Source organism: Urocitellus parryii, chromosome 2, assembly GCF_045843805.1.
Source record: "Urocitellus parryii isolate mUroPar1 chromosome 2, mUroPar1.hap1, whole genome shotgun sequence".
NCBI lineage: Eukaryota > Metazoa > Chordata > Mammalia > Rodentia > Sciuridae > Urocitellus > Urocitellus parryii.
In genome coordinates, this window is record NC_135532.1 from 147,739,669 (window position 1) to 147,754,208 (window position 14,540).

General features: G+C 38.4%; 1 protein-coding gene across 1 annotated transcript; it reads right to left on the reverse strand.

Annotated features, from left to right (window-relative positions):
• Positions 1–455: 455 nt before the first annotated feature.
• Positions 456–12,657, reverse strand: Cpox (coproporphyrinogen oxidase). The gene is made up of 7 exons (XM_026402420.2): positions 12,005–12,657; positions 9,818–9,961; positions 9,438–9,548; positions 8,181–8,322; positions 6,270–6,488; positions 2,343–2,447; positions 456–1,729 (listed from the first exon to the last, which is right to left on the reverse strand). The coding sequence occupies exons 1-7, from the start codon at positions 12,519–12,521 to the stop codon at positions 1,642–1,644; spliced, it is 1,326 nt and encodes a 441-aa protein (XP_026258205.2). The 5' UTR covers positions 12,522–12,657; the 3' UTR covers positions 456–1,641.
• Positions 12,658–14,540: the final 1,883 nt, after the last annotated feature.

Sequence of the window (14,540 nt, forward strand, 5' to 3'; positions counted from 1 at the left end):
TCACCTCAACATACTCTTGCACTCCCTTCACAGTCGATTCCCTGTCTCCAGCCTTTGTCAATATGGATCTGCTTTCTGTCATTAACATTATCACTTTCCTAAGTATTCATGTGACGTTATCATACAGTAAGTGCCCTTGTGCCTGTCTTCTTTCTTGTGGCACACTGCTTTTGATGTTCATACAGATTGCTGCATTTAATGATAGCTACTCCTGTCATCACTGAGCAGTGTTTAATGTTTGTACAGGTCACAAATTATCCATTCACCTGCTGATGACCATTTGAGTTGTCTCTAATTTTGGCTCTGATGAAAAGGACTGTTATGAAAATTGAATACAAAATTTATATTTCTCTTGGATAAACACCAAGGAAGAGGACTATGGTTTTAAAACCAAGAAATATTTGTTTTCCTATATCAACTATTCCAACAAAATAAAGAACACAAATATTTCAAAATTAATCTTATGTCACAATAAAATTTATTAGTGAGTCCACTGTAAGACAACTGAAGAGTCTGTACATTTTCTAGTCCTAAAAGAGCCACACACAATCACATACATTCAACATTCCAGGATAATGCTTAATAGTATGTATGAGACACTGTTCCTTACAAACTTCAATATATTATTAATCAAATAATACATTCATTATTACTATAGTTTGTGATTTTTTTTTCTTAAGAGCAAAAATAAGAGTTGTAGAATCTCCAATTTGAAAAACAGGACAATTTCAATCAGACCATTTTATAAAGAAATACATGTACAAAATACCTACATGTCAACATCAGTTATATTTGCTTTACAGAAGGAAAATATTCTTCATTTCATTTTCCAAATGAAAAACATTTTCTAAATTCACATGCTTGGATTGATCTGTAACACATAGAAATGTCTGGAATAGAAAAATTTTAAGTATCAGAATCCAGGGATATCATGTTTGCATTAAAAAATGCAGAGAAGCCTAACATTAACAAATTATGATTCCACAAAAGTCAAAGTTATGACTTAGATGCCCCTTACTTAAATAATAGTAATATCACTATGAGTTAAAAACTATTGATAACCACTGAATTGTAATACATGCAGACACTGAGAAAATTTCAAGTGCTTTTAAATACCTGTCATTATAAAAATGAATATTGTGCAATATTGTGGTCTCTAGAAAAAGATGCATGACAAAGTAAAACTTTAACCTTCAAAGTTTCACTCCAAAGTTACCAAGAAGTCTCAACTTCACTGAATTAATAAAGGTAAAACACATCCCATGACTGACTTCTGTGGTAGAACCTAAAACTTTAATGAAATATATGTAACAAAAATAAAATGAGGAGTTTCCTGGTATGTTATTATACTATTTGTATTCCCTTATCTTAATACTTAGAAACTCCATTTAAATTTTTTAAACTAGACACATAAAATTATTCTAAAAGTATAAATGAGTATTATGTGCATCAACTGACCAACCATCTGCCATGACCTGACAGCATCAAAAATATTTCACCACCTGACAAGATCAGGCCCAGACTGGAGAAGACTGGGGCCAAAGGCACAGGGAGCTCAGGACCACACAGTGGTTAACAGTGCCAGCTGGTGGAGGGGGCACACAGCTGTGTCCTCCGAACCCCAGCACATTTCCGCTTGCATCAATGCACCCAGTCCCTCGGATGGCGCAGAACTTCCAGAATTTCAGCTTCTTTGGAATTCTCCGAAGGTGAATGCATGTACTCCCATCTAAACATGATCAAAGCAGAAGCAAAAAAATTTTGAAAGTAATAATAAGTAACATACAACTCTTAAAATAAGTAAAAAAAAGAAAAAATAATAAAGAATAAAAACTAACAAAAAAAGTGTTGCTTCTCTTCTTTACTGTGCTTAATAATGCCTTGCCACCCACTAACTTTTTAAAAATATCTACAGCTAAAGAAATAGTTTTTTTTTTTTCATTCTTGAGCATATTTGGGCTAATATTAATATCCCAGAGCCTACATGCACTTTCATGTAAACCAAGGTTTCATAAATTGTAGCACCTCAGATGATCTGTGGGCAGATGTTAGCTTAATTCTTACCCAAAACTCTTCCCAGAGGGGGTGGGAAATCAAACAGGAAGGGATAGTCAAACTTATCCCCTCAAATACCTCTTACTTCTCTTTCACCTTTGTCCACAAAGCTCTGTCGTTCATTCTATAAAATCCAATATGATTTACCTTAACTATCTAACCATGATTTTCTTATAACATCAGCAAAGTCAAAACCAGTGAAGTCTTAGGTAAGATACTGTCAGCATTGACTTTCATATTTTAGGAGGGTTAGTCGGTTGGGGAAGACATATGAGTTATCTGCTTACCGGGCAGTTAGAGGTAAAGACATCAAGATGCTTTCAATCCTGGATCCTGGAGTGAAGAGGCCAAACTTTGTGCCCCGATCATACAGCAGATTAAATTCTACATACCTGAGATGAACACATCAAACAACATTAAGTGCCTGCTGAATGATATCTTTCTATTAAGCCTGTAACAAATACTTCAAGTGTGTGCGTGTGTGTGTGTGTGTGTGTGTGTGTGTGTGTGTGTGTGTGTCGGGGCGGGGGCGGGGGGGGGGATTCTCTCTCTGTCAGCTGGAACTGGCACAGAGAATACCAGCTTACAGCCCAAAGAGCTGTCCCCATCTGGCCAGCATAAATAAAAGGGCATTCTACCCCATGAACAATCGGATACACATTCTGCCCCAACACAGAGCAGTTACAAAAAAAGAAGGTTATGTTTCCCATAAATAAATAGAATGAATACAAAGCTGGGAACTTTAAGGCACAACAATTAAGGAAAAAAATGGCATCCCTTCTTAGGATAACACAGCTCCTTATAGTCCTCCCCATGGGCTGATGATTTCATTTCACTGCCTAGAACTCATAAGCACTACTAAGACAGTGTAGAACTTATGTAACTGAAGACCAAGTACAGCTACAGGTAATATTATTAATGATTATAATATTCTAGATGTTCCTCTTTCTTTTTTATTTTATTTTTAAGATATATTTTTAAATTTATAAACAGCAAATGCATAACAATTCTTATATGACATATATAGAGCACAATTGTTTGTATTGGGATAATTAATTATGGTTGAATGTGATAATCATTATTATCCAAAGTACATGTATGAAGACATGAATTGGTGTGAATATACTATGTATACAACCAGAGATATTCCTCTTTCTTAAAAACTAGACACATAAAATTATTCTAAAAGTATAACCACTGAATTGTTATATATTTTCTTAAAGTGGGTAATAACATTTTTAAGTACTGGTATAATTCATTCTTCTGGCAGATTAACAACAACCATAATATAGTGTTTTGAGTCTTAGTGCTGTGTTTTTTTTGTTGTTGTTGTTGTTTTTCAAGAAAAATATCATGGGCATCAACTAAAACTTGGTTCAGTATATTAACTTGTCCAAGGATTCCATTAACTGTCATAGACACAGATATGGATTCCAACTAACTTAAAAATATTTATCCGCCTTTAACATCATGGGATGTCAAAAAGTTTCTTCTCCCCAATTTCAAAAGGATAATTTTTACAACCCAAGGAAGTCAGAATGATCCATAAATGTGAAAATTTAAATAAATAGTCCCTCTTTCAGATCATTTTTCAACTACTTCAGAAACTACTCTGCTGGTCTTAAATTTCCTTAGATATTCTCATTTATCCTACTGGTTATTATCTTTAAGCCCATTCATAGCAAAATATTCTTTAGAACCCACAGTAATTCATTTTTAAAATGATATCATTTTGTGTGAAAACTTGTAAAATTTAAATTATTTTATCCATGCATCCTTTTCTAGTTCTCTCCACTTATCACTGATTGACCTTTACATACTAATGACTATTTTATACCCCCTTATTTCTATTTCAAAGATAATTTAAGTAAATCTTCTTTTTTCTTAAGATCATGGAAAAGAGGGCTGGGGATATGGCTCAAGCGGTAACTTGCTTGCCTGGCATGCGTGGGGTGCTGAGTTTGATCCTCAACACCACATAAAAATAAAATAAAGATGATGTGTCTACCGAAAACTAAAAAATAAATATTTAAAAAAATTGTCTCTCTCTCTCTCTCTTTAAAAAAAAAATAGATCATGGAAAAGAATTTAATCTCTCAGCTACCTTTTTACTCAACGTTCATTCTAAAAACATGATCCCTAATGGAACGCTGATTCCCTAGCGTATATTGATGTACTTGAAGAACTATGTCAAAGGTCCTTATAAGGGGTACCCCAAATGTATTCTCTATGTGATACACATATTCCTTTCTTTGAGTGAATAACACCCCTTCTTCACATCAGCCTCCCTGACTTCCAAAAGATTTCACTTAGATCTGACCTTGATCCTTTCCGTGTATTTATCCTCTCTGAGGTGCCTATAAATTATGAGATTTAATCAACCTTTTTTGATTTAACTAATGCCTATGTTTTACCCTGCTTCCCTTTACCAAAACAAAAATAAGGTGAAAGTCTTTAGTGAGAAAAAAGTGACTATGAGACAAAAGTTCAAAGTCAGAGGAAATAATAGCAGCAACTAAGGACACGAGACTAGAAGAGGGGGCCAAGGGAGAGACTCAAGTCAAAAAGAAACCAGAATGACCACTGAAAAGGAAACTCATATTTGAACAAATGGGGCGGAGGAGGAGTAATCTGTAAAGGAGACAGTGCATTATGAAATATGAGAGACTGAAGACAGCACAAGCATCTATAAGTCTCTCCTATGAGGAAAGAGCTATTCTCTTGCCATCTTAGGGCCCAGAGATAAGGGTGGTAGAAGGAGACTGTCTTGAAGAACACTCACACCACACACTGTAGAAAAGAATCTATTAGTGCTATCCTAATATCCACACTTCTAACACAAAAAACACCAGACATGCAATGATACACATACAATGGAATTTTCAGAATGACCTGCCATCATTCAATGTAAAAAAGAAAAATAAAAAGAACAAAAACCTATTCCTATTTTAAAACTATTCCTCTAAGCAGTTTTAAAAGCTTCATCTGATTACTCCTCACAAAATCTGCCAGCTCTGCAAATGAAATCTTGTACAAAACTAAGATACTTTAGTTTCCACAAAGTTTTAAATTATCCTCTTAGATATGTCTTCCCCATTAAATGACCCTCTATTCAGCAGGTCCATGTTATGTCCCTCTGTGGTCATTATAGTGCCTGACCATAGGAAGCCCACTTCTTTCAAGTGAAAGAAGGAAAGAGTGTCAAAGGTATATTTGAGAAATTTGGCAGGGTGGGGGTGGGGTGTCTGTGATGTCCCCAAACAGATGCATGGTTTAAGAAATTTCTAAAAGGAAAAGTTTAATAAACTTTCATTTTTCCAAGTTGATAAAGCTTTACCTCCTTAGTTATCAAAGCTTCGTGTGCCTGAGACAATTAACATAAATTAGAAAATCTATGTCATGAACTAGTGGTATAGATACATTTAAGAGGATAATGAGAAACTGATGTGGGCTGGCAGGATGGATATTTGGAACTGACCCATTTGGCCACCTAATCAAGCTTTTCAAGCTCAATGCACTCAGCAGGATGAATAAAGTGACTATCATGGCTTACCATTATAAACCTGCTTCAACTTTCTCTCTTTCTTGTACTAGAAAGACGAGTTTTAGAGTCAAGATGATTCAGTGCCACATCTGGTATCTTATATGTACCAGCTGTGTCATCTTGGGCAAAGACAAGAAACTTTCCTTTCTATATTCTGTAAAATATTACACCTATTACACAGATCTGTTGAGAAAACTGGATGAAAAATACCTAAGATAGGTGTTGCCCACATTAGTGTGCAAGGCTCCAAAATTACTAAGTTCTCATTAAGTGTAAGTAATTTCTACAATTATTTATATTAAAATAACTTTTAAGATGAATGAAAAGTATGATTGCAAATTTAAAAATCAGCAAAGAAATGCCCACATCTTGAAATAAGACTGGAGGACATTGCCAGAAGTCTAATAGAAATTAGCTAAATTTTCTTTAGCAAATACTGCATACCTACTGTACGTCTCTAATGGATAGATGAATCAAATAAACTTTATTTATTTTTAGAATACTATTTTACAGTATTTTCAGTTTCATTTGTAACATTTATCTGGTTATAAAATAAAATCAGACTGCATATTAACATCTGCCAAAGACAACCCGACACCCTATCCACTGTAATTAAGGCTTCACCATTTCTTCCAGCTGTACAGAGACAATTTATTCTGCTGTTACTTACCGTCCTCTTCTAAGTTGCTGCCACAGCTTCTCCTGGGGGGTGAATGAGTCATCACAGTGCTTTTTCACAAGGGGGATATAAGAAGGAACCACAGCCTGGGCACAGCTCTGCACAAAGCGAAACACCTCCTCCTTGGATGGAGAGTCAAGATCATCAAAAAAGATACCACCAATGCCCCTGCGCTCTCCACGGTGTGCTATAAAAAAATAATCATCACACCTGAAAAACACAGCAGGATCAAATCAGGGATCAAAGGAGAAAAAAGACAGACATGAAAATCCATGTGAGCCTCTTATTTCAGAGCCCTATCTTCAATTAAGGCCAGCACAGTGTCCTTATTTTCTAACCATGAAAATGAAACTAGGACTTTAGAAAGATACTCTTATCTGTAATCAGGCAACTGAATCATGTCTGAAGAATACAGAACTTCAAGGACTTTAGTAAAAAGAGCAGCAGAGTTCAACATGAATCCTGTCTTGAAATAAGTGCTGCTTTAAAGGAAGCAGGAGGATGGATGTCTTCCAACAATGATGCCAACCAGCGTGTAACCCTGAACTCTAGAGTCAAAGGAAGGAACTGTAAAAAAATCTCAATGATCTCTTTCAGCCATAAGATCTGATGACTTTATAGCATGCACAACTGAGAGGGATTGGCCTTCTATATCTGCCCAAACAAGCTTCCTAAGTCATCTCCTAAATGCTAATAGTTTGCAGAATAGTTTACAACTTGCAATAGTTCTGATGATCTGTGTATAATAATGGTCCCTCAACAGAATAAGCTGTTTCAACAAACAAAAGCTGTTTAAAAGATCACTTTTTATAGCCTCAAAAGATCAAACTCAAAAGAAAACAAAAACAGCAAAAACTGGAACTGATGCACTGGTATAACCAACTCAGTACCTCAGCGGTGTGTTTTCCTTTATATGAATAACATAGTTCTTTTCAAAAGTATATCCTGAGCAAGGGTGTTAAGTCAGCTTTTAACCCAAGTCACCTCAAAATTTCTCTTTATAAGATTACAAAACAAAGAGGTTTACTAAACACTTACACTAAAAATTTCTTGTTAACTAGCCTGGATCCTAGGTTTTTTTTTTTTTTTTTTTTTTTTTTTTTTGGTGGTGCTGGGGATTAAACCCAGGGCCTTGGGCATGGAAGGGAAACTCTCTAGCAACTGAGCTAGATCCCCAGCCCCTGGATATCTTACTAACTAATACTACCTAAAAGTCATCTCAGTAGAAGAAATAAAAAATCATGACAGTACCCCACCAATACTCCTGGAAGGATGCCGAGTTGTGGGAAAGAGTAAAAACAAAATGAAAACCTGTATCTTTTCATTTACATGCATCCATAGCTTATAGTTTTCACCGGCAATGTTAAATCAAGAAGAGAATATTCCAAAGCTTTATCTTTTGTTAAAAAATATTTTAAAGCTAAATGTCAGACTTCTGAATAAGTGATAATTTTCCACAATTACTAGCTATAAAAACAAAACAAAAAGACAAAATCCCCTCTTGGTTTTCTTTTTAAGAATGGCAATTAGCTCTAAACAGAATTGGGTTCTTTATTCTTATTCTAAACAATTTATGCTAAGATTCTATTTGATTATGTAACAAATATTCTGAGTCTCTTCATATCTGTAAGGGTTATATTCTATCTTTCTAAATCATTTGAGATCAAAAAGAGATGCTGCTACACAATATGTATTATAGACATTCAAATATAAATTGCTAAGTAAATAATTTATTTAAAACACTTAAAATTGGGATTCCACTTATTTTAGTAAGCAAAATATGAAAATAGTTAAATCTTCATAACTGAAGAAGGTTTTTAGTGATATAACAGCTGCCTTCAGGACTCACCAAAGGAATGAGACATACTTTTAGGGTCATAAAAGTGCAATATCTGTACCTACCATTTTTTAAATTTGGGGTAGAGATCTGGACCATGCTGGTCACAAGCCTCCTTTAGAGTTCTGTGAAAATGAACAGCATCCTCTTGGTTCAAGTATGTTGGAGTGAGGTCACATCCACCACCAAACCACCACTGCTTGGTACCTACCAGATCAAGACACTGGGTTCAATGTGGACTCTGAGATTCCACACACTACTGACTGCATTAGCAAACTCAATTCATCAGCTTAATTTATTAAGCATAATATAGTGAAAATCAAAAACCATTTTACAGCCGGGCGCTGTGGTGCACATTGGTAATCCTAGGGGCTCGGGAGCCTGAGGCAGGAGAATTGTGAGTTCAAAACCAGCCTCAGCAAAAGCAAGGTGCTTTTGTAAAAGCTCCCCAGGAGATTCTGAAGCTCTCCCTATTAAAAACCACTGTCACCCCTTCCCTTCACCCAGAAATGGACAAAATACTTGCTAAGGTGGCAACTTACCATTTGAGTATAATTGTTTGATGAACTTACTTTGATCTATTGATTATCAATACAAGTTACCAATTGTTTTTTTGTTTCTTTGGTGCTGGAGATTGAATAGGGTCTTGGTGTATTCTAAGCACACTCTATACCACTGAGCTATACTCCCAGTCAGTAAATAAGTTTTAAACATTAAAAGACTGAACCAAATTGAATAGCTTCAAAATGAAAAATTAAGGCAGTAACTTTAAATGCCATCACCTGTAGACACATGAGCAGGAGTGGGCATGGCATTGCACAGATGCTCCAACAAGTTTTAACAGATGGCTCTGCTGATAGTTATAGGCTGGAATTACATGCACCTGAGGCCTGATCAAATGTATCCTATTTTAAACCAACTGATAATGTCATGGTGACGAGCAAAGCTATGCATGGAGAAATATTTTCTCCAAAAGCAAATTCTCAATTTCAACTTAACTTCATATATGAAGTTTTCCTTCAGATATAATGAACTTATATTTGTAAAGAATCCTGTGTACACTTCAAAGTTTGAGTTTGTTAAATCATTTTTTTCTGTGCTGGAGGAAATATGGGGAGGTCAGAATCAATCAATACCATTTTCACTTTCCATATCTAGTGCATAATCCACTGTATCTGCTGAGGAATACGCTTTCATATACTTCCTGGAAACCTAGTTAAGGTTGTACTTATCCTTCCTTGCTTTAGATGTGATGCTTTATTATCTGGTTTAAAATATATATTTTGTGCAATAATACTTTTCACAGTTCCTGATTCACTTACCATCAGCTTCTTCTACTTCAAAGTATCTGTAGTTGAAATGGATAGTGGGAGCATGAGGATTCTTAGGGTGAATAACAGAGCTCACGCCCATAGCAGAAAATGGCAATTTACCTGGAAAATAAAATATGCATTGAGCTGCATTCAATCATCTGGCCTGATACAAATGAACTCTAATGTGATTTCTAAATCAATTTTCAAATGCTGCTTTTCAATTTTTTTTCTAAAATATAATTTTCACAAAGTAACTATGAACATGCTTATCAAGCATATGCCCCCACAGAGCTTTTTCCAAAAACACTATTTATTTTATAAATAAAACTTATGTGGTGGTGGGGGGGTGTTGCAAAACTATGAAACACTGTTAAGATGATCTGATTTACCATCTTTAGTCTTCAAAACTTTTCCTCTGCTTCTCATTTGCTTTGCTGCTTCCTCGGAAAGATTCCCATGAACGACAGAAATGCTCACCCCAGCCTTCTCAAAAACCCGCCCATCTTGAAGTACACAGCTGATGCCGCCACCGCCTGTTTAGAGAAATGGAAAATAGGGAGAGTATAGAAGTCTGCAAATCTGAGACCTTGCATGTAGGTGGTGAGATGAGTAGTTATTTTCCTCCTCTATTTTCCAAATATTCTATAATGGTATATCTATAATTTTTTATCTACAATAAAATTAAATAACTAATTTAGCTTTATGGCATGAGCTGTTGATAATGGTCAAATACTGAATCTCACTCATATCTTTAAAGTAAATATTTCCTCTACATTCTTATGACATCACCTAAAATAAATCACTAGAATATTCTCCCTTCAAATACTGCCCTTCAAAATGGAACTCTTATGATATATGAGGGAAAGCTAAAGTTAAAAAATAATAATGGGTACTTGAATGATGTTCTATTATTACTGAATCTAAAAGCTTTATATTGTTTCAATGTTTTTTTTTTCTCAGTTTACCATGAGTCTTTTGTGTTTACAGATGATTAAAAAACAGTAGATAACAGTAGACTTAAGGAATTCAGAACCTCAAATTGAGCAAGACACACATTAATATTCAGGCATAAGATCCTTACTATTAGTTTTGTATTTTGTTTTTGTTTTCTCAAGACACTGAGGTCACCATAAGGGCACTGTTTCATGAAGGTTCATGTTTGGCTTGTTTTAATTTTAAGAACTTTAGGGCTGGGTCAAAAGATGACCTATACAACCCCTGTACATTCTAAATGAGAAAACTAAAATCTAGAGAGGCAAAAAAGTGTGTTGAAGGTGACACTAGGCATGGTGGCATAGGCCTGTAATCCCAGCAACTTGGGAGGCTGAGGCACAAGGATCACAAGCTCAAGGCCAGTTTCAGCAAATTAGTAGGCCCTAAGCAACTTAGTGAGACCCTGTCTCAAAAATTTAAAAAATCAAAAGAACTGGGGATGTGGCTCAGTGGTAAAGACCATCTGGGTTCAATCCCCATTATGAAAAAATAAACAAAAGCAAGATCACACAGCTGGCCATAGACCAAAACCATTTGTCCAAGTCTTGTTCCTGTTTCAGGCAACATTCTAAACATTTGACATATTTCAACACTTGACATCACTTCACTTAAATTTCATAATATGCATACATAGATTAGGGAAACATACATAATATATATACCTAAGGAAACAGGTACAAAAGAGTTAAATAACTAACCAAAGGTCACATAACTAGTCTAATACTTGAGGCTGTGACCTGGTTCAGTGGCCTTCACTTGAAAACATTACAAGATGGAAAACACTAAGTAACCTGACAGAACCTCACTTAATGTGGCTGTAGCAGTATCACAGCTCAAAATCTAGTGGTAAATAGTTGCTGTTGTATTCCCCCATTTATGAGCAAGATGTGGGGTTTCACTGTATAGGCAACAGCAATGGTCGCCATTATATGACTCCATAAGAACTGGGTTTGATACTTAAGCATGTTGGCATTAAATAGAAATATTTTTCTAGCAGGAAATCCGATAGGTGCATTTGGCAGAGCCACTGACAAACCAAATATTCCTGGTGGAAAAGAAAAAAGAAGCCTGGGGTTGTGGCTCAGTGGTAGAGGGCTCACCAAGCATGCCCGAGGCACTGAGTTCGATCCTCAGCACTACATAAATGTAAAATAAAGATATTGTGTCCACATTTTGGACAAATGAGACCCTCAGATGAAGGAGTTTGACAAGCATTTTGCATGACGGAGTCAAGTTCCTCTATCTCTAAATGACGAAGGACAAAAGTACCTGGAGAAACCGATGAAATTCAGGGAAAACCGATCTTCAGTAACTTTGGACATCCAAACTTGTTGTATGTAAATATCCCTTAAGATTTCCTTAAAAAATGTCATTATGGAATTGAGAACATTTTGAAATACCCAGTACTAAACTGACAATAGATCCGGGTCCACACCGCAAGCAGAGGGTTGATGGCTCTCTCAAGTGGCCCCTCTGGGGCACCCCCTATACCACCATCCCAATCCTGAGGCAGGGTCTTTCAGCAACCTGGAGTCCCGCCTTTTTTCCAAGCCCCGCCTCCCTCTAGGGTCCGAACACCTCACCTTCCTTCCTCTCCCATCGGTCCACAGAGAAGCTAGCGACCCCATCTACCTGTGCCAGTGCCTGGCACACCTGGGCCTGCGTCTCCAGGATCAGCAGCTCCATTTTGGTCTTCATGTCGCCTGGCCTCTTCCGCAACTCGTCCAAGTCAGTCACAGGCGAGGCCATAAAGCAGCTGCAGCGTCGGGCCAGGTCATCCTCCTGTGGCCTCTCCGGCGAGGGACTCCGCGCCCCGGAGCTCTTGGGCACCATCTCGGCCCGGTGCACATGCCCGAAGGCGGCGGTGGCCAGCCCTGCCAACCCTGCTAGCGCTGCGGCCAGACCGGTCCCAGGCCAAGGGCCATCTCTAGCCGAGGGGCCATGCGCAAGTCCACGGCTGTGCACCGTGCCAGCCGTGCCAGGGGGCTGGCAGATGCGTCCGGTTGCGCAGCGCTGGGACCAAGCACGCAGCTCTCCGCAGCCGCCTCGCGCCGCGCGCCAGCAGGGGCCAGCGCTCAGCCTGCCCAGGTACCAGGCCATGCTCCGCGCTGTCGCACTAGGCAGTGCCCACGTCCTGGAGACTGGCCTCTTAGCTGGACGGGTTTCTGAACCGGCGACCAGCACTAATGGTCAGAACCTCTAGCCGAGAAGCTCTACTGCCGGTTTGGGCCCCGGGTGGTGGACGCGGAGCAGGGAATGCTGGGAGCTGTAGTTCGGCTCATATCGCCCCTGCAGTGAGCGCCAGTGCTCGCTGGGGACCCGGAGATAAAGATCCTCCGCGCCTTGAAAGGCTGGTTGGACCAGAAAAGATTTCAGCATGGGGAGGTGCAAGAGAGCTGTGGAAGCAAACAGACAGATAAGAGAGGCTTTCTTGTCACGTACAACCCTGGGTGTGCTGTCAGCCACAGCGAGAAGGCAAAATAGAGATAGGAGACTGAGAACCAACAGGGAAGGAAATATGGCAGAAACACACCCTCACCTCCACCCTGACCGTCCTGCCTTACATATTCCAAAAGAAAAAAGTTTTGAAGAATATAGATCCTACCTCCAGATCTATGGAATGTTTGCAAAAGTGCCCGGGTCCCAGTCCTCCAGCTCCCCTAGAACGTGTGGGGGCGGTGAGGGCGGGGCCTGAGGAACTCCTTGCTTAAGGAGTGGGAAGTTAAAAATATAGTTGAAAGCCCTGGGGCCTAGGGAACTCCTTGCTTAAGGAGTGGGAAGTCAAAAAAGTAGTTGGAAGCCCTTAAGAGAATCCCAGGGAAAGATTTTTCTGTACTCAAGTCCATATCACAGATCTGTACATAAAATCTTGCTTGGCCTTGCTTCTCCAATGTCCACTTAATAATTTTAGAAATAGGAAAAAACAACGTGGATGTTTAACTTAACCAGCATGCAACTCCTGACCTGGGAAGTGTGCCTGATTAAGAAATACCAGGCCTGGCCTGTAATACAGTGGGTCCGAAGGCCAAGACAGCAAGACTGCAAGTTCAAGGCCAGCTGCATCAATTTAGTGAGATCTTGTCCCCAAAAAAGAATTAAAATTTTAAAAGTGCAGGGGAGGCACTGGAGATGTAACTTAGTGGTAAAGCGCCTCTGAGTTGGATCCCCAGTACCAAAGAAAAAGAAAGTCACACCAGGACTGTCACTCTAGTGACTCAGGAGGCTGAAGCAGAAGGATCAGAGCTTTCAGTCAGCTGGGACAACTTAATGATACCATCTCAGAATTGAGAAAGAAGGGGGGGTGGGGGGATGGGGGGTGTAGCTCAGTGATAGAGCACCCTTGGGTTAAATTCCCAGTAACCATAATGAATAAATGAATAATTTTAAAATAATTATCCAACCATTATAGGGTGCTGACTATATTTTTAACATTCAATACTTCCAACAACTCCTATAAACTAGGCAGAGCAAACATCCACACTTTAATCCATACCCCCCTGTTTCCTTTCTCCTTGCCTCACACACTAGTAAAAAATGAAGCTTACATATTGAAATGCAGGAGTTTTGTCCCATAACTATAACCCACTACTGTGAAGTCTAGACACAAAGGTATAAGAAAAATTGTCAACATTTTCAACACTTGTTTTAAGAACGAATTGGTCCCTTAAGTATCCATAATTATTTTAATTTCTAGTAGCAGATAATAGTTTAAGCCAATGGTGGTTATTCTCACTAAATTTTCACTGATGGAAGTTCAGCGGCTTGCACTGGGCTCCTTGTGCACACCAGTGTGTCTTAGCCACAGCAACCTCAGGCAACTTTTGCCCTGAACATAATGCTGCCTGGATTAGCATGCGTCTCCAAGACTAAACAGCTAAGAGTCCATGGAAGGAAATGGCCTGGATTGAGAAGTGCATAAACTTCACCTAAGGATGAAAAAACAGCAGTTTTTAGCCACATGGTAATTTGTCAGGAAGCCATGTTAGAAGGAAAGGAAGCATAAGAACTATCACTTCAGGAGAGGCATTTGCCTTTTCTGGACTCCTATGATGAGTTTGGCAGGGCCTACAGAAGATAAATGCACCTCATTGATGAAAAGAAACCTCTCAGCCATTTGTC